Source organism: Notolepis coatsorum (genome assembly GCF_963971535.1).
Source record: "Notolepis coatsorum genome assembly, chromosome: 14".
Lineage (NCBI taxonomy): Eukaryota > Metazoa > Chordata > Actinopteri > Aulopiformes > Paralepididae > Notolepis > Notolepis coatsorum.
This window is the reverse complement of record NC_140178.1, coordinates 62,017,079-62,042,120: the sequence shown is the minus strand read 5'-3', so window position 1 is coordinate 62,042,120 and position 25,042 is coordinate 62,017,079. Positions and strand designations below refer to the sequence as shown.

At 42.3% G+C, this 25,042-nt stretch overlaps 1 protein-coding gene across 2 annotated transcripts in view; it reads left to right on the top strand.

Moving 5' to 3' along the window:
• Positions 1 to 5,436: 5,436 nt before the first annotated feature.
• smg1 (SMG1 nonsense mediated mRNA decay associated PI3K related kinase) overlaps positions 5,437 to 25,042 on the top strand; it is a 474,356-nt gene continuing 454,750 nt past the window's right edge. Inside the window, exons 1-2 of one of the 2 annotated variants that reach the window (XM_084329910.1) lie at positions 5,437 to 5,501; positions 16,182 to 16,342. In XM_084329910.1, the coding sequence (XP_084186036.1) occupies positions 5,485 to 5,501; positions 16,182 to 16,342 (178 nt within the window). In that variant the 5' untranslated portion in view covers positions 5,437 to 5,484. Of the gene's footprint in view, positions 5,582 to 16,181; positions 16,343 to 25,042 lie in introns of both variants that reach the window. The other variant, XM_084329909.1, reaches the window with a different exon arrangement.

The window sequence follows — 25,042 nt, the reverse complement described above, 5'->3', positions numbered from 1 at the left end:
AAAGTATGTCGGTCTACCTGCCATGCACAAAATAACGACAGCCCATGCAGAAGCATGTCTTGAACTTGTGTTATAACATAGGCCTTTACAGCAAGACCTCTGCAACTCTACAGACACACCGGGATAGTGTCTACGTGTTACAACATAGTAAAGGCCTTTAAGTCAAGTGGCTAGCTGTTGGTGTAACAGGCAATGCTGGCATGTAAAGCTAAAATCTTTAGTGAATAATCAACTTAGGTCCTTTCTCTCAAATCGCCAGAAATATTGATTATGATGGTACACACATAAGTTGTTCTAGCATTGAGAGAGTCGCTGAATATAAATACCTTGGTGTGTGGCTTGATGAGAACTTTACATTTTAATTCCATGTGGACAACCTTGCCTCCAAGTTGGAACAGAAAAGTCGCTTCCTGTACAGAAACAGCTTTCCTTTGATGAGTAGGAAGAGAGTTGTCAAAGCAGTTTTCTTATCAGTCTTGTAGACATGCTGCAGCCTCAACCCTTAAATCCTTGGACTATGTCTTCTATCACTGACTCTGCCCTCAGATGAATTACTGGTGATAGATATGACACTCATCACTGTGTCCGTTATGAGAAGGTTGGTTGGCCCTCTCTGACAGAGAGGTGCAACAATTAAACATTGGTATTTGTTCATTTTGCCCTTATTGGTAAGCTACCTCATTATTGGAATGGAATGTTGGAACCTATGGAAACTACCTTTGCTCAGAAAAGGGTAACTCTGCATTTTATTATGATGCCCCTCATGGAATGAACTCCCAACAATCCCTAAAAAAAATGTATTGTCCCCTCTATTGCAGAATTTAAATTAAGACCATAATCATCATCAAACCTCAGTGGCCTTTTTTTTTTGGTCCACTTTTTCTTTTCCTATTTTTCTTGTATTTTCCTCCCATCCCAATTTAGTCATTATGCCAATTCCCCCCTCCCCTTCCTGGTCGTTGCACGCCTTTTCCCCCTACTTGCCGGTCTAGGGAGCCCTGAAGTCTATCACATGCTTCCTCCGATACATAGGAGACAGCCAGCAGCCTCTTTTCACCTGGCAGCGAGGGCTCTCATTGGGTGAGTGTAACGCGTGGGAGGGCACACTACCTCACCCAGATCCCTTCTTCGCTGTGCAGGCGCCCTGACCGACCTGTAGGAGTCGCTGTTTACAACAACCAGAATACCACCCATCGGCTTCCCTGCCAATTGTGTCAGTATGACGACCGGCCAAGCCGCTGACAGCTGGATTTGATACCAGTGTCTCTGCGGTGGTAGACAGACGCTTAGTCCGCTGCGCTACCCGGCCGGCCACCTCAGTGGCCTTTTGAGTATAAATAAAGGTTTGAAATTGAATCAAAGTTAAAAAGTATGCAGTTTATATAAACCTCACAACATCAAACTCTCTCTCTGATTACTGCAAGTTGTGTTTCTAAAACCCATTTTATTACAACCATCCTCCATGGCACAGGTAGACTGTTTAACATTTAGCCAGTTGGGTGGTTTAATTGCAACCCACAATGTAGATACAGGTCTATCCACAGACAGTAGCTACTCTATACATACCAATCACCCTCCCTGTTGCTTTGCAACAAAAATGTATGTGGTCTATAAAAGCAGCAACGTCCTCCTCTTGACCCAACCAAGTAAACAATCTAGAAAGCCAGATAAGATAAGACATTCCTTTATTGATCCCCTTGGGGAAATTTAGGCACCATAGCAGCATGGGGAGCGGGCAGGGGGGTACAGGTATGGGCAGGGCAATAGAAAGACAATAAATATAGGCAATAAAAATGTAATCTGAATATAAAAATTGGTCTCTGACAAGAACAAGTTACAGGTTGAAAAAACCCTCAGCTCGGAACTAGGCAGAATCTGCATATGGCTCGCTGATAACAAACTATCATTACACATGGGCAAAACAGAGTCCATTCTCTTCGGTTCAAATAACAAACTCAGCAAGACCGACGGCTTCTCAGTTACAGTGGGTGACAATATTGTCACAAGGAAAGATGAAATTACCTACCTGGGTTCCATCCTAGAGGCTAATCTCTCCTGTGACAAAATGGCATCCAATGTAATAAAAAAAGTCAACCAACGAACTCGATTCTTGTACCGGATCTCCTCTCTGGTAAACAAGAACACCCTGAAGACTCTGGCAGGAGCACTCATTCAGGGGTACTACGACTATGCTTGCACCTCATGGTACCAAAGCACCTCAAAGGCGCTAAAAACAAAATTACAAACATCTCAAAACAAACTGGTCAGACTACTGCTTGACCTTACTCCTAGAACCCACCTCACCCCTGCCCACTTTGACAACCTAGGATGGCTTAGAGTAGACGACAGAGTACAACAACTTGCAATGGGCCTGGTCTACAAGATACACTACACGACCAAGGTACCCATGTACATGTCAAAATACTTCCCAAAGGTCAGTGAATACCACGATCACAACACCAGAGGGAGCTCCACAAATCATGTTAAACCCAGATTCGGCTCAAATAAGGGACTAAACACGTTTCGAAATTATGCCACATCAATGTGGAACGCCCTACCCAAAGCTGTAAAGGAATGTGGATCACTACCCACTTTCAAAACCTCTCTCAAGGGACACCCACGGGAGACTGCAATTCAACACTGGCCCCTGTAAATATCCTAACCCAACCCCCTCCAATGTACAGTCATTTACCTAGTATGGTTTTGTCAATAGTTCAATGTACAATTTTGTTTGTTTGTACAGTGTCTCCTCCCCCCCCCCCCTCAATGTACAGTATTACTTGTTTATACAGTGTGCCCCCCGGCCCCCCCCCCCCCCCCCCCCCCAACCACCTCCAATGTAAATTACCCAGTATGGTTGTCAATATCCCAATGTACCCAACCCCCCCCACACAACCTCCTCCAATGTACAGTTTCTACGTCAAATGTATATACTCCCTTTTCTTGACTCCTTCTGTATCACAAACAGTACTGTATTTGCAAATCTGGTATGTCATAAATGTATAGATGTAGCAGTACTGACTATCTGTATGTCATGTATGTCATATATGTCCTGATGAATTGAAAATGGGGGACCCTGATGTAAACAAGACGAAAGTCTTTCTCTGGTCTGCATCCCCTTAACAATTGTGTGTATTGAGCTGTACTGTATTGTACCCATTCTACAATCTGTTAATAAAGTTTTCAATCAATCAATCAATCAAAAGATTAAACAGCATACATAAAGGTGCAGATGTGGGTCTGTATGCCCTATCGGTCATAGTATACGTTACAATAAATATAGGCAATAGAAAATTGTTATCTGAATATAAACTATGAATAAAAGTAAACAGTATACACAAAGGTGCAGATGAATGCCCTATTGATCATGATACGTGTACGTACTTAAGAAAAGATATATCGAACTTTGATTCCGATAATGCAAATGTCATAAAGAAATCGTGCTGAGCCGTGGATGCACTCAGAAATATTGACCACTATGAAAACCAGAGAAAAAAATGCTCTGAGTTTCGTAAAAGTCAGTCAAAGCTTACCAAAAGCTTGAGCAGTGAACTCCAAGCCCACGTGACTGAACTCAAACTGCAAAGAAACAGACTAAGAAATTACGTAAACTCCATGATCAAAACTGCAAAAAAGAATTTCATCAATGACAAAAATGAGGAAAACAAAAATAAACCCAGTGAACTTTGGAAATTACTCAATAATCAACTAGGCTGCAGTAAAAAACTTAAACCCAGATGTTCAAACATAAACATAAAGACGGACAACACGCTCATCACAGACAAACTGGATGTGGCCAATTACTTAAACATTTTCTTCACAAACATAGCCACAACACTGGTAAATAAACTACCCTCCCACTCCATTTTGGGGTAGAACACATCATAGCCTACTACAATAACCTAGGGGTCCGCAAAGACGATTTCAAACTAGAAATGGTAACAACAGCTGAGGTACTCAAAAAACTGAGCGCCCTCCAACCTAACAAGGCCACTGGCCATGACAATATCCCCTCCAAATTCCTCAGAGACTCAGCAGCCGCCATCACCCCAGTCATCACACACATAATAAACCTCTCCATAAAACAGGGACACGTACCCAGACTCTTTTTGTATCACAAACAGTACTGTATTTGTAAATCTGGTATGTCATACATGTATAGATGTAGCAGTACTGTCTATCTGTATGTTATGTATGTCATATGTTATGATGAATTGAAAATGGGGGACCCTGATGTAAACAAGACGAAAGTCTTTCTCGGTCTGCATCCTCTTAACAATTGTGTGTATTGAGCTGTACTGTAGGGCTGGGCGATTCTTGCTCAAATGTGAATCACGATTTTTCTCTCTAAGAATTGATATCACGATTCTCTCACGATTCTTATTTTTTCAATAAAATCATTTAAAAAGTAAAGTAAAAAAAAAATATATATATTTATCAATTTTTTTATTTAAAAAAATCGTCATAACTTAAAAATGAGATTGCATAGGTCTATGAATCGAGATCGCGATTTTTTTCCGATTAATTGCCCAGCCCTACTACTGTATTGTACCCATTCTGCAAAATGTTCAATCAATCAATCAACCATTCAGGGGGGAAATCATAATAATAATTTGCCTCCTCATGTCGCCCTCAGCATGGCTGCGGTGGGAGCCCTGGACTGCCCATGCCTACGTCCGCCACTGGGTGAGACCAGAAACGACGAGGTAAGGTGACGCTAGAAACTATTTATATTAATTTGCTTTCAGAATCAAACCCATAGATATATATAGAACACTAGATAGCTTAAGGCGGAGTCACCAGCGTCACTGAACCGCCGCCATCTTGCTCGAGTCAGCCTTGAGTGAGAGTGAGTGAGCTGCAGCCTGCACAGACAAAAATACTCATAACTCGCTGAAATATTGACGGATTTACAAACGGTTTGGTTTATTACAAGCATTATTAACGTGGCTATGATTCAAGCGGTTTGTAAAAAAAGAAAAACCTTAAAAAAAAGAAAGAAAAATGATAAGTATGCAGTATCATAACTACATCTTTGATGTTTATAGCAAACCAACCCGTTTGTAAATCCGTCAATATTTCAGCGAGTTATGAGTATTTTTGTCTGTGCAGATCACTCACCCTCACTCAAGGCTGACTCGAGCAAGATGGCGGCCCTACGACGACATCGCTCTCCATTGGCCGGCAGCGCGGGTAAGCTATCTAGTGTTCTATATATATCTATGATCAAACCTGTTGCATTGCAAAGTTTTGCTTGTTAACGTTCAAGATCCGACAGAGGGCGCTACCATGAAGTCAAATGGGAGCATCTGCGGCTTCCATAAGAATCGAAGAAGGAGTGGGAGTGCATGAGAAAAAAGAAAGAAGGCCGACCCTATACAAAACATTAGCAGTGGCATGCTAACTGATTCATGGACGTAAAATAAACACATAGTGGGGGAGAATAAGCTTGTAAACGGATACTATTCCCGTTGAGAGCGGGTCATGCTGTTCTCGCAAAGGTAATGAGCCGTAAAGCCACTGGCTATCGGCTTAGCAGCGCCCACAAACTGCAGCGAAACTGGAATGATTGGCAGCCCAGGTTGGTATCAACGCCGCGGGTGAGACGGTTTAAAACAGACCGGGGATTCGTCGGGGCCTAAAACCTCAGCTGATTTCTTTAGCCAGCGGCATTTGGGCAACTGTGGCCGCATGTGGATGGAAGGACTTCTAGTGTTCTTACTATCATAGCATGAGCTAACGTCAGGTGTAATTATGTTCATCAAAGCCAGCATTACTGTTAAAGTCAGGCTAAACAACGGCATGGTTTGTTGATCGTTAACGTGCACCTGCACACACATGGGCTAACTAGCGAACATAGGCGTATTCCTCGTGTTTTGGTGGATAGGTGAAGTGAAGTTGTGCATTAGCTTGTTAGCCCCAGCTAGCTAACTTGCTGTGTGCGAAGATGTCGCGCGCTTTTAGGCGATACTTATCTAGCCAGTATCGTATATTCAGCATAGCCGTTCAAGCCAGTTGCATTATTGTTAGAAACGCCGTTAGAAAAGTATGGAGGGTATTTAACTGCAATATCACTGCTACTATGCTCGGGTCTGTTTGACATAGTAGCGTAGCTAACGTTACAAGACACACATTAGCTAGGCGACGGCTAGCAATGTTGTCATTATTAGCATTCAGAAGTATTTTGTGCTGAATTATTTATACAAGACAACACACGTTCAAACGCGACACGTGGTTGTCATCAGTGCACGACGCTTATGCTTTGTCGCTGGTTAGCTTGCAATTTAGTCACCTCGACCTGTTAGCTTTTAGCAAACCAGCTAGCTACGAGACGAGAGGCACCACCCTTTTTGCCTCCACTGTCAAGTTATCCGCAGTACCAAAATCATGTCCGGTCACGATTTTCATAGTAAAAGCCGTGCTTGGGGCGTCTATACACATCTATATAATGAGATCTGTGGTAGGCTATTACTGGCTAATTTCACAAACGACCATGTCCCTCGGGCAGGGGAGGGGCTTAGCCAGTGCCCTGGTGTCCATCTATTCTATGCTTATTCTATCCATGCTTGTTCTAAGTTCTGGTTGAATCCATATCTCAGGCGCATGGTCATTACCAAGCCAATGACAATAGTTGATGTTCCGGGCTTGTGTGTTCCTCTGTCAAGTTAAGAGGGTGGAGCTTGAGATAGGTACATTTTGGTGGGGGGAAAGGGGTAACCTGACCTCTCACCTCAAGATATGTGATGAGAATGGGCTCATTGGGACCACCACACAACTCTTCTTTACAGCCATGCACAATTTATACTAGTCCCATGCAGATTTAGACCAAAACCATGCAGTTTTTTTCATGCAGCACAAATGGCTAACTTAAAAAAAATATATATATTATATAATATATAGACTGATATATATATGCACATACACGCACAATAAAGTTTGTTCGGCTGTAAAATGTATCGACTCATTGGTAAATGGCAAATGGCAAATGGCTGCTTTTTTATATAGCGCTTTTATCCAAAGCGCTTTACAATTTGTTACTCATATTTTACCCATTCACTCACACATTCACACACCGACGGCAGAGGCAACCATGCAAGGTGCCAACCTGCTCATCGGGAGCAATTAGGGGTTAAGTGTCTTGCTCAAGGACACATCGACAGGCTGCCCGGGAGGAGTGGGAATCGAACCGGGAACCTCCGGATTGCCAGACGACTGCTCTACCTCCCGAGCCACTGTCGCCCCATGTCATTGATATTTAAATTTGACGAATCTGCTAGAACTTGTGTGAATATTGGCCAATATATCTATATTGGAATTTAGCAGTCAGACTCTTACACTTTGGTTGCCTTGGGTTAAATTCATGATATACCATAGGTTGCCGGCTCTATTTGTCTATGGAGAAGTACCCCTTCTTTGCATGGCTATAACTTTTTAAATTCTATTGCTACATTGCCATTATTAGGGCCCATTCAAAGTCCTATATGTATTGTTCATTGTGTAGCAACGTTAAACTTTTTCATTCACATATTCATAGTAAAGTGGTCTAATGTATAAGTATGTTTTCATCTCTTTCTGCAGCTTTCTCCAGAACGTGATAGCCCCAAATGCATTATATTGATGATGCAATACAGTTTTATGGCAATCGGCGCGATATAAAAAATTCCAACTAGACGTACTTCTAGAAGTTACTACACGTCATCTAATGTTGACCGGATGGGCTAGGGGGCGTTTATAATTCCGTGGGCAGCGTTATACCAATCATCTAATGTGGGTCAAATGTTGATAATAGCAGTTAGTATCGAAGACGGTAACGTTACACGCTGAAACTCACCCCAGTCTCCGCGCGCCGTTGGGCGATCATCGTAGAGTAGAAGTCTTATCATTATGGGATGTAAATTTACCCGGTCCATCTCCAGCTTGTATAATGGTATATACGTCCAAATCATGTTGTTTATTGAGTTATTGGCAATCGATCACTGTGTAGCGTGACAAGCCAGAGTCCCGGGACCTATAGCGAGTGCCCGGAAGTACTACGGACGTCTAGCACAACCTCTATGGCACATCCTGTTAAGCGATTGCGCCGATCGGCCACCAGATGGCGCTCCTGAACCGCCAGAGAGCTCAGTGGGTCCTGCTGGTGGATCTCAGGCCAGCGGAGGGGACATATGAATCCGATCGCAGATTTTTGAAATATTGATATAAGGACGCTGTACAGCGTCCTCCGGCAACTTGAGCATGGCCAGCAATGACGTCTAAACACGTTTCATGGCAGTCAAAGTGTTAACACTTTGAGTGCCAGCCACGAGAAATCTCGTTAGTTCATGCCATGTGTTGAGTGCCAAGAACGAGAAATCTTGTTATTTAATCGTTATTTTTTTTATCGATTTCCATTCATTTTTCATCAATCTAGCCTAGGGCTGGGCGATATGGCCAAAAACGTTATCGTGATAAAATAATTTTCATATAACTCGATATCGATAATTATCGTCTATACATTTCTGTCAAGTTTAATTAACTTCGTATGCCCGGCGCGATGGGCTATTAACACTTTCCGTGCCACTCACGAGATATCTCGGGTTTATTTATAGGTGGTTGAAAGCCACTCACGAGATTTCTCGGAATTATTATTATTATTTTTTTTTTAGCAATCTGAAATCATATTGCATCACCCGAGCCTACCCGAGTATAGCCGAGCGGCGCCGGCGATCATTGTGGAAAAAAGCGCCCCCTGTCGTCTCCCAGATGACATAAGTGATTTTGGAATGGACTCAATGAAAATGAATGGGGAAAAAAATCCGGTACTCCACATTTTCCAGTCCACTGATCCAGCCGGGGTTATTCATTCTGGATCCTCAGATCCCAGCGGATCATGGAGTTCTACTGTATCGCGTTGGATCCATACACGTATCGATTTTTTTGAATGGTGATCAGGAATTGGAATATACCAGTTGGATACCATCTGATGTCAGGTAAGGACTCTATGTTATCAGTGTTAGGATAATCAGAGTAAGTTTGATGAAGTTATAAGCTGTTTTGTGAAATGTCTTCTTTCGGTTTCACTGTAAAAGTCCGCGAGGAAATCAACGGGGCGATTATCCGTGCGCGGCTCGAATGTGCTTGCGGTCACGTATAATATTGATCATCTAGCGTTTATTTGAAAACGATTCATAAAAAGGCAGACGAATATCAACGTTGTGGAATATTCCAGTAAAAGACGATTTTCATAGAATGCTCCACAATGGGCTGTAGCCTGTTTTTTATCTGAAAACGGGTGCTTTTCTAAATGCTCTGAAACGGAAACGACGCGATAAAAAAACAATCTGCCTTGACAGCACTGACTGGAAAATAGTCTTTGATAATGCGATGGGCAGATTAGACACATAGCCATAATTTAAAACATAGATTAGGCGATATTAACGTTAACATTGGCGCCGATGGTGGCATTCAGCCGGTAAAAAGGAAAACCCGGCGTGGCGCTCAAAGTGTTAACACATGTTTTGCTGCAGTAGAACGAAGCCGTCACTACAAGACGAGTTGGAGCCGTTGCGTGTCGAGCGAGCCAACCCTTAGAGAAGCGTTGTGGGCCCGGCTTGAATTCTCCATGAATGTGTCCAAGTCCATAATCCATATAAATCAATTTAGTTATATCCAACACAGTCTGAATGAATGTTTCTTCCTTGTGATTATGCCGCGTGATTATTTTCAAACCACCAAAACTGAATGTCTTGTCTCGAGTTGATGTTGTCATCAGTCCGCGCACCTTCTTCTATGCAGTAAAGACCATAGGTAAAGACACCCAGTGCATAGATTATTATATTCCACCATGGGGCAGCCTACCGCCACTGGATCAATGATATCCAAGCTTGGAAAATCGATATATCTAAACTTTGCGACCACGTTTCATGTTTATTTCGAGGAAATAATTTATCGCGATGATTATCGTTATCGTTTTATCGCCCAGCCCTAATCTAGCCTCACGTTACCAGTGGGGATCTATTTGAGCTCGAACAGGGAAAATACCACCCCCCCATCGTCTCTACGGATGGTATTGCACCCATTGGATTGGACTGAATGAAATGGATGGGAAAAAAAGAGTCCGGAATCCACATTTTACTTGTCAGGCATGTAACCGGAGACGATCCCATTCATTGCCGAGCCGCAGAACAGCGTGGAATGTGTTTCCACTTTCCAGTAACCAGCGTTGGATCAATAAACACGATCGATATTTGGAATGGCGATCAGGAATTGGAATAATCTTTTTGGAGAACATCTGATCTGAGGTAAGGAATCTATTTTACCAGTCTTGGATAATCGGAGTTTTTTTTCACCTATCTCAGCGTGTACCGTGTGTGTGTGGCTGTGAGTGTGTGTGTGCTGATCAGGAAATAAGATAATCGATTTTTCAGCCCGCTTCTCTAGCGTGCATAAGTACACATATACTATCGATAATCTAGCGTTTATTTGAAAACGATTCATAAATAGGCTGAAAAATGACCGTGTTTTGTGTATTCATCTAAAGCGCGATTCCTGGGGAGCTCCAGTAGCTCACCACGTACCGCAAGTGCTATTTCAGCGCCGTGGACAACCGTGCTCGTCACGGATCTGGGGCTGAGCGAGTTCGAATCCCGGACTGCAGCCGTGCCTTTCCCAGAGTGTCTTCCCCCCCATCTGAACCCTTTCAGCCTGCTTCTGTCGGTCGAACTTGACCAAGTATAAATGCGATAAACGTATAAAAGAGCCAGGGAAATGGCCAAAGTTTTTAAAAAAAAGCGCGATTCCTGCAGAATAATTTGTTTTGGAAGTTTAAAAAAACGAGCGTTTTTCAAAATGGTATAAAACGGAAATGTACCGATTTTAAAAGAGAAAAATATCCGTTTCGACAATGTTGACTTCAAACATGTCATTGATAAGCGACGGGCATATTAGACACATAGCCATAATTTAAGATATATGTCATGTACAGAGGTCTAACGACCATACAGGATAGTAACTGGGCAGGTGGTACATGAGCAGAAACAACCCCCTCAGTAGAAAATGCTTTTCAAAACAGTCCCGGGTAGGCAGATAGTAAACAAAGACGTTTTCAAATGGTAAATTGTATTTATTAGGTGTGGGGCTTCCAACCCACGGCCTGTTCCCCAAGGGGGAAAAGGGGATGTTATTAGTGGGGATTTCAACCCTAGATCACACAAAGGGAAAAAGGTAAGGGGAGAACAAACAAGGTAGATATAAATGGACAAACAGACACTAGGGATTAAATGATAAGGCCAATAATATAGACATGCTCCCCCATGAATGTGTCAGTTAACACAGAGGCCAATCTATATATATATCTCTATATGTTACCTGGTAGCAACGCTAGCACAGATACCTACCAGTGTGAACAGGACGAACACACAGTCTCATACAGTTATGGAGACGAGGCCAAATACAATACAACAAGGGCAAATGAAACACAGTTCCACCACAGTGGCAACCACAGGCAACCTCCGACACCGTGATCACCAGCAAGTGACACAATGAGGCGCCCCGACGTGTGTGTGCTGTCAGCTACTTGTGCACCCGTCCCTCTTGATGTGATTGCCATCAGCTGTCCCTCATTAGGCAATCAGCACCCTTCAGTATAGGGACGGGCAGCACCTGACAGGAAGAGAAGAAGAGATATCATTAGCTCTCATGTTCACACACACATACAAACGATACTAATCTGATGTTCACATGGTCTTCCAAATACAGTAATAATGATAATGACCAACCCACGTACGTCACAATATAGTTTATGCGTTCGCAAATGTGCTCGCCCTCCCATTGACTACAGTGCTGGCACTCAAGCACTATTTTTGGCGCCCCCTGCTGGCACTCAAAGTGTTAATGGACCGTATTCGGAACTCGGACATGCTGTAACCTAGGCCTATATCACAACGAGTTCCAACATATCACAAGTCCCAATAGTTTGAAATTACGTTTTTTGGCTTCATTGTCCACATTGTGTTATTTTCCCCACAGTGCTGCGGACTGTTACCATGTGCTACAACGGGCACACTGTGGTTACTCATAGGGGTGTGCTTATTTTAAATTAACTGAATATTCATAATGGTTCATTTGCATATTTGGGATATTATGTTGTATTTATTTTATAGGGTGAATGTGTACGATGAGTATGGGTGTATATATAAATAAAGTCACAAGGGTGCAGTGAGCAAGCTCTAGCAGTAGAAGCACCAGGCTTTCAACACGGTTTCCTTTTAGATATCTGCATCAACTGCAGTGACTACACTATTCTTTAATACAAAAACAACACAATGAAATCATTCCAATACTTTGTATTTGTTGGATTGATGGGGAACCCGGTGCACTGATCTGTTTGTGGACGGCACAGCCATTTTTGCACGTAACAGATGTTGCCTTGAGAAGAAAAAAAATCTAACCCTAACTAACCTTACTGTCATGCACTTGTCCTAATAAACTAACCTACACTGTAACACGCAACACTTTGATGAATATTGTTACTCAGCTGATAGAGTTGTAAGGGTACAACTCTGTCGTACAGAACTTGTAAGTCGCTTTGGATAAAAGCGTCAGCTAAATGTAAATGCTTCTCATTCTATCTCACAGGCATGTTTTTGCCCAGATATAATCGATGGGAATAATGTTTACCGTTATGCTGTTTGTATCTGCTTGTATTCCTTATAAAGCTGCCAGTCCTAAAGTGACAACGTTCAAAACGCTCACGCAGCCTCTCATCTTGCCATTCCCCTCTGTTATATAGATGAAAGTCTGTCATCCACTGACGAATCACGTTTCTTAATCAGTAGTAGGCTTACACATCAAAACGCAGAAACCTTTTAATTCCGTGCCGTGGTTTTCTTGGTTGGGACGTTTTGTCGTCTAGCGACAACAAGGCAATTGTGATGTTGTGAATCCTGCCTGTTTCTGCGTTTCCTAAAATCATCACCTCGAAGGGAATTTTCAACATGCACAAAACAGATTGTTTTTAACTTTTTTTCATCCGTACATTTCCGTTTTATACCGTTTTGAATATGAGTATAGTTTTGGTGATTCTTAGTAATCCCAGGAAAAGATGCGATAATAGCGTTTTAGTGGAATCCACTAAACACGTTGTCATTTTTCGCCTGATTATCTAATCATCCTGAAATCAATGCTAGATTATCGTTATTATCCTTCCTCATGCAAGAATGAAAAGGGCCCTCCGATACATAGGAGACAGCCAGCAGCCTCTTTTCACCTGGCAGCGAGGACTCATTGGGTGAGTGTAACGTGTGGGAGGGCACACTACCTCACCCAGATCGCTGTGCAGGCGCCCTGACCGACCTGTTGGAGTCGCTGTTTACAACGACCAGATTACCACCCACCGGCTTCCCTCCCGCTGACACTGTCAATTGTGTCAGTATGACGACCGGCCAAGCCGGAGGCACCGCTGACAGCTGGATTCGATACCAGTGTCTCTGCGGTGGTAGACAGATGCTTAGTCCGCTGCGCTACCCGGCCGCCCAGCTAATAACACTTAAAATCATTGGTAAACAAACGTGCTGAAAATATACACTTTGACTGCTGTTTTGATAGGGTTAGGGTCTTTACTCTTGGCTACATTTGAAAAAGAATCACAACATTACTTAATACGGACTATTAATCCATTTATAACGTGAAATACACACATATGATCCAAGTTAAGTTATGTACATCGTTAACACTTTGATTGCCACGCAGTATGCCCATCCTTATGCCCAGTCTGCCAGCGCTGTAACCCTATGGAGATGTTTACCTTCTTTGCAGGGCTATAACTTTTTAAATATTATAGCTATATTGACATTACTATGGCCCATTCAACATCGGTCATCTATCGTTCCGGATGTGGGAACGTTATATTTTTTCATTCATACGTTGTTGCCCTGAAGCATATGATAGATTATCGATTGGTATTTCTTTCCTATACACGCTATATTAAAAAAATTCAAATGTATATGATCGGTATACATTATGCTTCATCATGCGTGAAGGAAAGGGGGGGGGGTAGTTTATAATTCCTTGATCGTCAGTAACGGCTTTATTTAGTATGGGTTGATATGTTGAGCAGATGGATTGCCGTGAAATGAATAAACAATCGGGCTGAAAATAATGTTATATTCCTATTACCGTTTGCCGATGAGACCGGAGGAAAAATATTCCAATTATTTGACGTCAATCTGCTAGATCCATTTCCCGTTTGTATGACGCAATAAACGCTGAAATCTAGTGATGAACCGATGTGAAAATTGTGGCCGATACGATAACCGATATTAATATTGCTGTTCTGGCCGATACCGATATTTACCGATGTCCAGGGAGCGAAATTAACTTTTTGACTCACCGGCCAGTGGCGGGTATATGGGAAGAGTCTACCCGCCAAGCATATTTCTTACCTGCCAAATTTTCTTTTATTAAAAAAATATATATATATATTTTATATAATTTTTTTTAAATAAAATATATATTATATAATCATACTTGTAGTTGTATTATCTGCGAGACATCGCCACCACGCAATAAGTCAAAATGCTTGCTATCTGCAAACAGCTCCACTGTCTGTGTGTATACTTGAGTAGCCTCCAGCTCCAGCAAGGATTCTCCGGCCCTGCAGCTAGACCCTATATTCAGCTAGACCCTACATTCAGCATGCAAGGATTCTCCGGCGATGCAGCTGGACCCTATTTATAACGTTACGGTTCTATTGTCAAATCACATTCAACATGCCCTCAGCTAGAATACGCATTCAATCAATGTTATAAGACATTGATATCAGGAGCTATCTGTAGCTACTGCTAGCCCGGTAGATAACGTTAAGACAATTTAGTTTACTGGGACAGATGGATCTAACGTGAGCTAGCTAAGCTAGCTAACGAGGGAACGGAGGTATTATGCACTCGAGTCGACTATTGCTGGAGCATTTGTTGATATCAGCAGCTATCAGTAGCTAGCCAGCTAGATACCGTTAGACAATGCCTCGTCATGTATTAAACTAAAAGTGAATAGTTGACTGGGTCATTGTTTAAACAGTAACGGTAGCTCATGGAGGTCCGATATAGACTAGAGCAGACTGCCCGCATATCGCAATGGTGGCGTTTAAGGAAGTAAACAAGCCAAATGAGAGCTTCCGATTGGTCATTTGCTTTCTTTCTCATGAAACCAGTCACGTCACTCTACTGTGATTGGACCGTTGACTTGAGTGCAATGTGGGACTTGTAGTTTTTTAACGATCTCGCGGCGGAGAAAAAAAAGACGAGAGCGGCTATAATCTGTACTCGCACAAGAGTATCGTTATGAACTACACGTCTACACGCCACACGGCGGGCAGCCCTCTAAGTGTCAAGCGCCAAAGGTAAAAACTGCCCGCCCCTGGCGGGCGGCAGGCTTTAGTTTCGGTCCCTGCCGATGTCGATATCTTTGTATAGAAAACACTTTTTTATGATAATCAAATAAAGAGCTATTTTCCAAAATGCATTTCTTTTTACTTTTGTAACTTATTTTCAGAAAGGACTGATATTAAAAAAAAAAAAAAATACGATTTCTTTTTTTAATATCGGCCCACTTCGGCCCTATCTTGATATCGGACCGATACCGATGTGTAAAAAAACAGCCATATCGGCCGATATTATATCGGTGGCCGATATATCGTGCATCACTACTGAAATCATATTGATTATTGCGTTTCGAAAGCGATCCGATGCGTGTCTGGATCCACGTAACAAGATATTACTGCCGGAGGGATTTCCTCGATACACCAGCGCCACTTCCGGTTTGGTGTGGAGTGTAACTCGCCCGATCATCCACCAGGCGGCGGTATTGAGGCGTTGCAATATCAGACAGGGTGCAGCTGCAGTCTCGGAGGGAGGCTGGATGAATTATGAATGCCATGGCGAAAAAATTAAATATTGATCCCAACAACGTGTTTATTCGTTGTTGGCGTTCAACGCATGGCGGGCAATAACGAATTATCACGTTGTTGGCGTCCAATGTGTTAACATTAGAGAGCGTGTTCAGTCCAGGAATGTGACCGTGGGAATACTAATGTCAATACTAACCTCCTTTTTAGCTCTGCTTTATATTCACACGTGTTACACACTGATGTTACCGTTGCATGACATCCAGTGAGATGACTGTTTGCCTGTCCCGTGTTCCCCCAGAGTTGACGGTGTGTCAGCTAGCCAGGACGTTGTGAAGCACAGCGCCCCCAGAGCCCTCGGCCCAGCAGCCCTGTATGACGTGGTGCCCTCGGACTGCTCCGTCTCCCCACCGCCACCGAACAGCGATGCATTCGCCGCCACAGACTCACTCGACGAGGGAGGTGAGCGGTGCCGCGGCTCCTGCCCAGTTTTCTTCCGTTTTTGTACGGCACTGTATGATAACATTCAGCCGCTAGATGACGACCAAACATTTTATTTTTTTTATCCACTTTTTCTCCTCCTGTTTTTCTCCCATCCCAATTTAGTCGTTATGCCAATTCCCCCCTCCCCTTCCTGGTCGTTGCTCCAATGTGCCCCCCACTGGTCGGTCTAGGGAGCCCTGAAGTCTATCAGATGCTTCCTCCTCGCTGTGCAGGCGCCCTGACCGACCTGTAGGAGTCACTGTTTACAACGACCAGATTACCACCCACTGGCTTCCCTCCCGCTGACTCTGCCAATTGAGCCAGTATGACGGCCGGCCAAGCCAGAGGCAACGCTGACAGCCGAATTCGATACCAGTGTCTTTCGCGTTGGTGACGAGAGCTTAGTCCGCTGCGCCGCCCCTGACCACCAAACATTTTAAAATCGCTAACTTCTACATTAAAAACTCAACCACATATGCATCTGGCAAAATTGGGGCTAGTTTTGCACAACACGCCTGACTAATGCATGTACCCAAAGTAATTGCGCTTTACAGTGTTTCCCCTGAAAAACAAATTCAACAGCGGTGCTGTGCTGCGCGCACTCTGCCGGAATCCATATTTGTGCGTGCGCAAGTGCCGCCGGAATCCATATTAGCGCACGCTGCCGGAGAAATAACTTAAAACTACCTTAGAATTGTTTGAGATTATTTCATGGATTCATGTGCGTGTGAATTTGCTAGGATGTTTTTGGTGTGTCTGCTGACACTAGAAGTGCTCTGGTAGCTGCATATTTGTACACTGCAAATCTTATTCCACAGATAATTTTGCTTATTTCTTTCTTGATTTTGGTACATTTTATCTTGCTGAATGCATATAAGGGAAACACTGCTTTATTATACTTTATACTTATAGCACATGTATGAGTCTGGTCTCCTTTGAAAGGGAACATTCTGATTTCTGATCTTTCTTCCACAACAAAGACGAATCACTGAGTTCTAATGAAATAGAGTTAAAGAGGTTTGAACACACTGAAGTAAAAGTTGTGTACTTTTTTTTTTTTTTAAACCTGTTGCCAGATGCCTGTTTTTAAGTTCCAGCTAAGAGGTAGGAGCTGGAAAACATAACGGTTCCATAGCCTGAAGTCTTATCTAGTACAGGTCCAAAGTTTATAACAATCCCATGAAAGATTAGTGTTTTACAAAGGTTTTTGTAATTCGTCTACCCCTTTCTCTTTGCGATCAGCCCCCGCATCGGATATCGTTGGCCTACAGAATTTCATTGGCCACAAAGCTGGTCAATAATTTTCGCCACCGTTCAGGACCCGACCAAACCGGACGTGGTCACTTGTCCGAATGGCTTGTCAAATGATCCTCGTCGGATGTTTCGTCTTGTAACTCGAGACTGGAAGCACGCAATAGGTTGAGTGGGGTGACGATCGAAAAGCGGCAAATTCAACTTTCCAACAATGTATTGGTTGATCGGCGTAAACGCATCCCGGAGCCGGCATACGAGGGCAAAGTGCAGCGACGTGCGAGCGTGCGTGACAGCCCGCCGTCGGCCTGTCCGATGCTTAAGTGGTTAAGTAACTCTTAGTTTTGGGTCAAAGGACAAAGCGGGTTGTGTTTCTCCATTAGAGAAATCTACCATTCTTTCATGTGTGAAAAGGCAGTAGGGATGGGCACCGATTTTCAAATATTCTGTAAATTATAGGGATGTCCGATATTATCGGCCTACCGATATTGGCATTAAAATGTGATATCGGAAAATATTTTTTTACATTTCTATAACCTTTATTTACCCACGCAAGCAAGTAAGAACAAATTCAGATTTTATTTATTGTCAAAAGTATGCATAATGTTATGTTAATTCCACAACAAGACATATGTAATGTTAATTACCTGAAATTATTCAGTTTTTTGGGGGGGGAAACCCTGCATATATCGATATCGGTTGATATCGGTATCGGAAATTAAGAGTTGGACAATATCGGTATATCGGTATCGGTAAAAAAGCCAATATCGAGCATCCCTAGTAAATTATAAATAAAAAAAAGCCAGTTCGTTTAAAGAATATATTTTCCCATGTTTTTACCGGCACCTACAATGTGTAGTGCAGGGGTGGCCAACCAGTCAGAGACTTAAGAGCCACAAAAATTACTGTGGTACCACAAAGAGCCACACCATATACCAGCGTTTCTCAACTTTTTTTTCAGTCATGGCACCCTTCATGTGTTTATGGGTGTCATGTACAAAGGTCTAAGGACCACACAGAATAATAACTGGAGCTGGCTACACATGAGCAAAAGCAGCCTCTCTCAGTAAATGCTTTCAAAACAGTCCCGGGCAGGTAGGTAATAATAAACACAAGACGTTGTTCCAAAAATAGTAAATTATATTTATTATGCCGGGTAGGGATTTAAACCTCCACTGATATTTAAATAGGCAGCAAAAGGAAAAAACAACCCACAAACAACCAACAAACAGGGAGAGGGACAAAGGGAGAACACACAAGGTAAGTATAATACAAAGTAAACTAGATAAGCGCCCACAGACACTCACCAACCAGCCAGAGTTTGGTACTGGGAAAACCCCCAGCAAAGGTACCAAAGGTACAATTCCACACTCAGTGGGATTAGGCCTAAAGCCAACAAGAGAATACTTACTAAATGGAGGAGTGGCGCAGAGGCCAACAATATCTATATACATATACCAGTACTTTAGTCCACCCGAAGCAGTAGATAAGCACAGTATCAATTCCACCACAGTGGCAAACAATGGCAACCTCACTCTACTCTGGTCACTGGCAATTGACAGAATGAGGCGCCCAGACGTGTGTGTGCTGTCAGGTATTTGGCTACCCATCCCTCTCGAGGTGATTGCCATCAGCTGTCATTCATTAGGCAATCAGCACTCTTCAGTGTAGGGACGGGCAGCACCTGACGGGGAGAGAAAAGAGACAGCATTAGCTCTCATGTTCACACACACACATCACATACAAAACACAACACATTAAATATACTAACCTGATGTTCAGAAGGTGTCATAAATACAGTAATAATGGTAATGACCAACCCACGTACCCAGGTACGTCACAATGGGTCTCACCCTCTGGCCTTAATGTCTTTTTTATTTGGGCCTCACACGGTTAAAAGTACCCTGTGAGACCCACGGTTGCAAAATTACAAAATCACTTTTAGCTAGGGATGTTCGATATTGGCTTTTTTACCGATACCGATATACCGATATTGTCCAACTCTTAATTTCCGATACCGATATCAACCGATACTGTTGTGAAGGATCAGATTAAACCGAATATATATATTTATTTATATATATATTTAATTGTATTTGTATATCGTTTGATATCCCCTGTATATTCCTTGTACAATATGCACTGAATATCCCTTTAGTCTACTAAACAGCCCATAATAGTTTCATTCTACCATTGGACGAGAACCTGGCGCCAGGTTGCCATACCCCTAGGTCCAAGTTCAATCGTGCCGCCCAACATGTCGTGGCAAGCCCCGGTTCCGCGCAGGAATATGTCGGGCGAAATACGAATGGTACTATTTGTTCATAGCGCATATATATATGGCGCAAGTAAAGTAGAACTTCCTTTTAGTCCAGTTCTTTACCCTCCAACAGAGTGACAGACGCGAAGCCTCCCCACGACGCACGTGTGGTGTAGTAAGGCCTACTTGGCCCCAGAATAGGCATTGAGATATCGTGTAGATTAATAGTTGAATAGTCATAGTTTGGCACTATACCGTCGAGTTGGACGTATTCTATTAAGCTAATAATAGTCTATTTATGTATGGTGCATCGTTCGGTTAGAGTTCTACAGTTATCAGTACCCCCCATCGTTCCTGACGTTATCTGGACGCTTAACCAGGCTGGGCAGACCCCTAGTGGTGCTTGCATCCGAGGAGCTCCGGGCCAGGGCGACCGGACCTGTATATTGGATTACTCTACCCGGACGACGGCGAGCCTTCCACGGCTTGGATTATGCTTTGGGTGCTTTGATTATTCCATGGATAAAGGCCAACACTGCGGAGTGTTGGAACTACCCCCCGGAGAGGACTCCAGGTGAGACGGCGCTCTACACCAGTGAGGTCGCCTCACGTCTCTCCGTTGTGGACCGGCAGCTACCGTCCACAGAGGGTCCAGCTGTATTCGTCTGCGGACCGAGGTTCTGTGGGCACCGTGTTCAAGACTTTGAATTCTCCCAAGACACCGTCGGCCAGATGGGATACCGCCAGCGGCTTCTCTAACCCCCCCCTCCTACTGTCTTACAACCAGCGGGACCCCCCCCCCCCCCTTAGTGTATCCAGCTATAATCATTTAAGTACCATCGCTATCGTTTCCTAAATATTCCAGGTTGTATACTTACTCCCTGCGTAACCAGAGATTGGACATTCAATGTTGATTTACCTACGAATACTCATTTGCCATAAAAGTGCATATTTCATATTTCAAATCATAAATGTAATTAAGTGACCGTTGTATATACCTTTTGCTATATTAAACCTTCGATTTGGTACATTTGTGTGGATTCGTTTCATCAGGTGGGAAAGTGTTCATCATACTTATATCATGTACTGGATGGCCAGAAGTTAAAGTACAAGAGGTAGTGGTATTAAATATCATATCTAACAATACAGTCAGGGAATTGTACCCCTCAGTTACAGATACCGATATATGCAGGGTTCCCCCCCCCCCAAAAACGGAATAATTTCAGGTAATTAACATTACATATCTCGTTGTGGAATTAACACAACATTATGCATACTTTTGACAATAAATAAAATCAGAATCTGTTCTTACTTGCTTGCCTGGTTAAATAAAGGTTAAATAAAATGTAAAATGTTGAATTTTTTGTTGTTGTTGTGAAAATCGATACAGATATTTTCCGATATCACATTTTAATGCCAATATCGGACGATAATATCGGTAGGCCGATAATATCGGACATCCCTACTTTTAGCCATTTAAAAAAAGAATGTTTATTTAAAAAAAATTAAGCACATGTATAGTCAATTGGCCTCACAATGCTATTTGATAGTAAATGTGTTTATGTCCCACCCTCTGGCCTCTGAGGTTGCTAATGTCTTTTTAATTTGGGCCTCACAGGGTTAACCTCTTAAGCCCGAGATATACAGTAAAAGTGTATATTTTCAGCATTACGTTTGTTTACCAATTATTTTAACTGTTATTAGTGAAATATACGATTATAGAAATCTCAGGGCATTGAGTCGGGAACCGGCGCATATTGACAGGAGGAAGTGGCACAGCCAAAAGTGAGTGTAGTCTTTTGAAGGAAGAGACTCAGGGCTTTCGAATTTCGAAAAACTACCCTACCCAGCTCACACCAGCCCCTGTCCATCATCTGACTTCTGGATTTAATTTTTTATTTCTCTTATTTTTTGGGATTATCTCCCACAAACCTGAATGTTATTGCCATAAAACAGAACGCAGTTAGTTTCTCTACCTTTCTGTGAACGTCTTCCAAAAAACGGTGTTGCAATACGATGAATAATGGTGGAGAAATGTACATTATAAAAAAGATGGCAGAATTCAGTACTGTATCTACAAAACCTTCTGTTTAATCATCTTCTCTTTATTCATTTGCTTAGATTTTTCAGGTCTGGTCAATTTTATTGTTATTCACAGTCAAAAATATATATAATTTTTTTTAAATAGAATTGATATTCTCCTTTGGTTCATTACAATTTACTCAAGCCTAGTAACAGACACACTATTTCTGACACTGATCCATATATGTCCCTAGATTCAGATACCAAGAACATGCAAATGGACCATTAAAAAAAATGTAAATGTTTATTCTACGTCCTTATGAAATGAGTGACAAAAAAATATATATTTTTAATTTTTTTTTATGGATGGAAGAGCCGCACATTGACGGGCAAAGAGCCGCATGCACCACCCCTGGTGTAGTGTATTGAGAGGGGACTCTATTAACTATTACGCCACTGAACGGCATGCTGGGTACAGGTCGCTAGCCAGGTATCATAACAGTCTGTTAACAGCTGGGAGAACAGAAAAGAAAGACAAAGAAAGAGACTGGAGATGTTACATGGTAGCATGGTACGTTTGCCATGTTGTTTCACTAAGTTCACACATTTCAAGCATCAGTGATGTATTATTCAGAATGAATGCTTTCCCCCCCAAAATACGCTAGCTTGGTGTGTTAGCTGTTAGTAATGACTGTTAAATCAAATACAATTTATTTGTAAGGCCCGACAACACACGTTAATGTCCCCATGGGCCGGACACGTCTTCTTTAAACAAGTCAAGACGAAACATCACAATAAATCAAGAACAAAGATAAAAACACCAGGAAATCCATAATAAAATGTAAAATAAATAAATTAAATCAATGCAACACTCTCAGACATACCCCACGTGAAGGTAAGGAAACACTCACTAAAAACCTAGCAATAGGAAAAAAGCACCACAGGCAATGTGGAGGGGAGAAACCTTAGAAGGGCCGTTCAAGGGGGGATCTCCCTTCTTAGATGTCGGTGATAGTAGTGACATTATTACCAATTGACATTATTCACAGGTGGGAAGCTGGTGGGGTATGAGTCCTGGTCGCTGCAATAGCGACTCCTACTGGTCAGTCTCCCAGTGAAACTCCTCCCTGTCTGGTGAAAAGAAGCAGTTGGGGAATCCACATGTATCGGAGGAGACATGTAGTAGTAAGTAGGGATGCACCGATCTGACTTTTTCAGTCCCGATACCGATACCTGGGTTTGGGTATCGGCTAGGGATGCCCCGATCACGTTTTTTGCCACCGATACCGATCGTCTTGAGCCATATCGGCCGATACCGATCCGATACCGATCATTTTTGATTGATTAAAAAAAAAAATTATATAAAATATATATATATTTTTTTATAAAATATATATATATTATATAATTATACTTGTACTTGTAGTTGTATTATCTGCGAGACATCGCAACCACGCAACAAGTCAAAATGCTCGCTATCTGCAAACAGCTCCACTGTCTGTGTGTATACTGCTTTGGTCAATTCAGCATGCCCTCAGCGTCCCCAGTCAGAGCGAGTTCAACTTACTAACAGGGTGAAGCATTAGGCTAAGTTTCCATTTTTTCCTCCCTCAATGATATTATGTTATTTTCGTTATCATTATGTAAACAAATGCACATATGGATCGTTTGCTGCAACGTTTCTGAATGAATTGAAGCATTAATAAATAATACGCAGATAATTTAATTAGATGAACATTTGTTTTTAATTAGCATAGCCTAAATAATATTTATTAACAGGCTGAAAGTTATAATAATAATAATAATAATAATAATAATAATAATAATAATAATAATAATAATAATAATAAAAAAAAAATTAAGCAACTGCAACAATTACACATATATAAATATAATATAACTGGCTGCAAAAACAATTTGCGTTAATAGGCTAAAACAGTGCAAAAGGCAATATGCCTGGGGGCTATAGGCTTCTAAAACAAGGCCCGAAAGAGACCTTAGCCTAAATACGCTGCAACAATTACAAATAAATAATAAAATATAACAATATAACGGGCTGCAAAAATAATTTGCGTTAATAGGCTAAAACAGTGCAAAGGGCAATATGCCTGGGGGCTATATGCTTCTAAAACAAGGCCCGAAAGAGACCTTAGCCTAAATACGCTGCAACAATTACAAATAAATAATAAAATATAACGGGCTGCAAAAACAATTTGCGTTAATAGGCTAAAACAGTGCAAAAGGCAATATGCCTGGGGGCTATAGGCTTCTAAAACAAGGCCCGAAAGAGACCTTAGCCTAAATACGCTGCAACAATTACAAATAAATAATAAAATATAACGGGCTGCAAAAACAATTTGCGTTAATAGGCTAAAACAGTGCAAAAGGCAATATGCCTGGGGGCTATAGGCTTCTAAAACAAGGCCCGAAAGAGACCATAGCCTATAGACTAAATGCCTATGGCGTGTTATTTATTAAGCATCATTGGCAGATTATTTTTAATAAAGAGGAGCATCTCTGCCTTTTCGGATGTAATTCTGTTCCTGCGTTCATCCACGATGTTGGATGCAGCGCTGAACAAGCGCTCACTATCCACACTTGTGCAGGGCGCAGAGAGGTACGCTCTTGCCACAGTGGCGAGGGCAGGGAAGCGATCCCTGTTTGCTTTCCAGTACGCCTGTGGCTGTGCACTCCGAGAGATGGGTGGCTCTGCCAGGTAAAGATTCAGCTGTGACGCAGCCGCGCTATTGTCGTTGGCCTGCTGCTGCGGGGTTTCTTCAGCCATAATTTCGCCAAACATTGACGACAAGGAACCTGCTCGTGGCACCTTCTCAGCTGGCTCGCCTGTGTCGCTGGCTCCGGGTGCTGGGTCGGGGCCTGTCTGTAAGGCCAGCAGACGCAAAAGCAGTCCCTGTGTCTGTGCCTTGAGCTCGTCAGAATAAAATCGGTCCTTGTATCTTTTATTTAAAACAAAGAAAACATCACATTAATTTAGCATGGCGTTCGTTCTTTTATACGATGCAGCATAAGACTGTGTCATAGTTAATAATAAATAATGTTTGTTAGGCTAATAATTACATTTTGTTAATTATATTTTTGCTAAATGTATTCTGGCTAAATGTTGTTAATTTCACCTTGGGTCTATG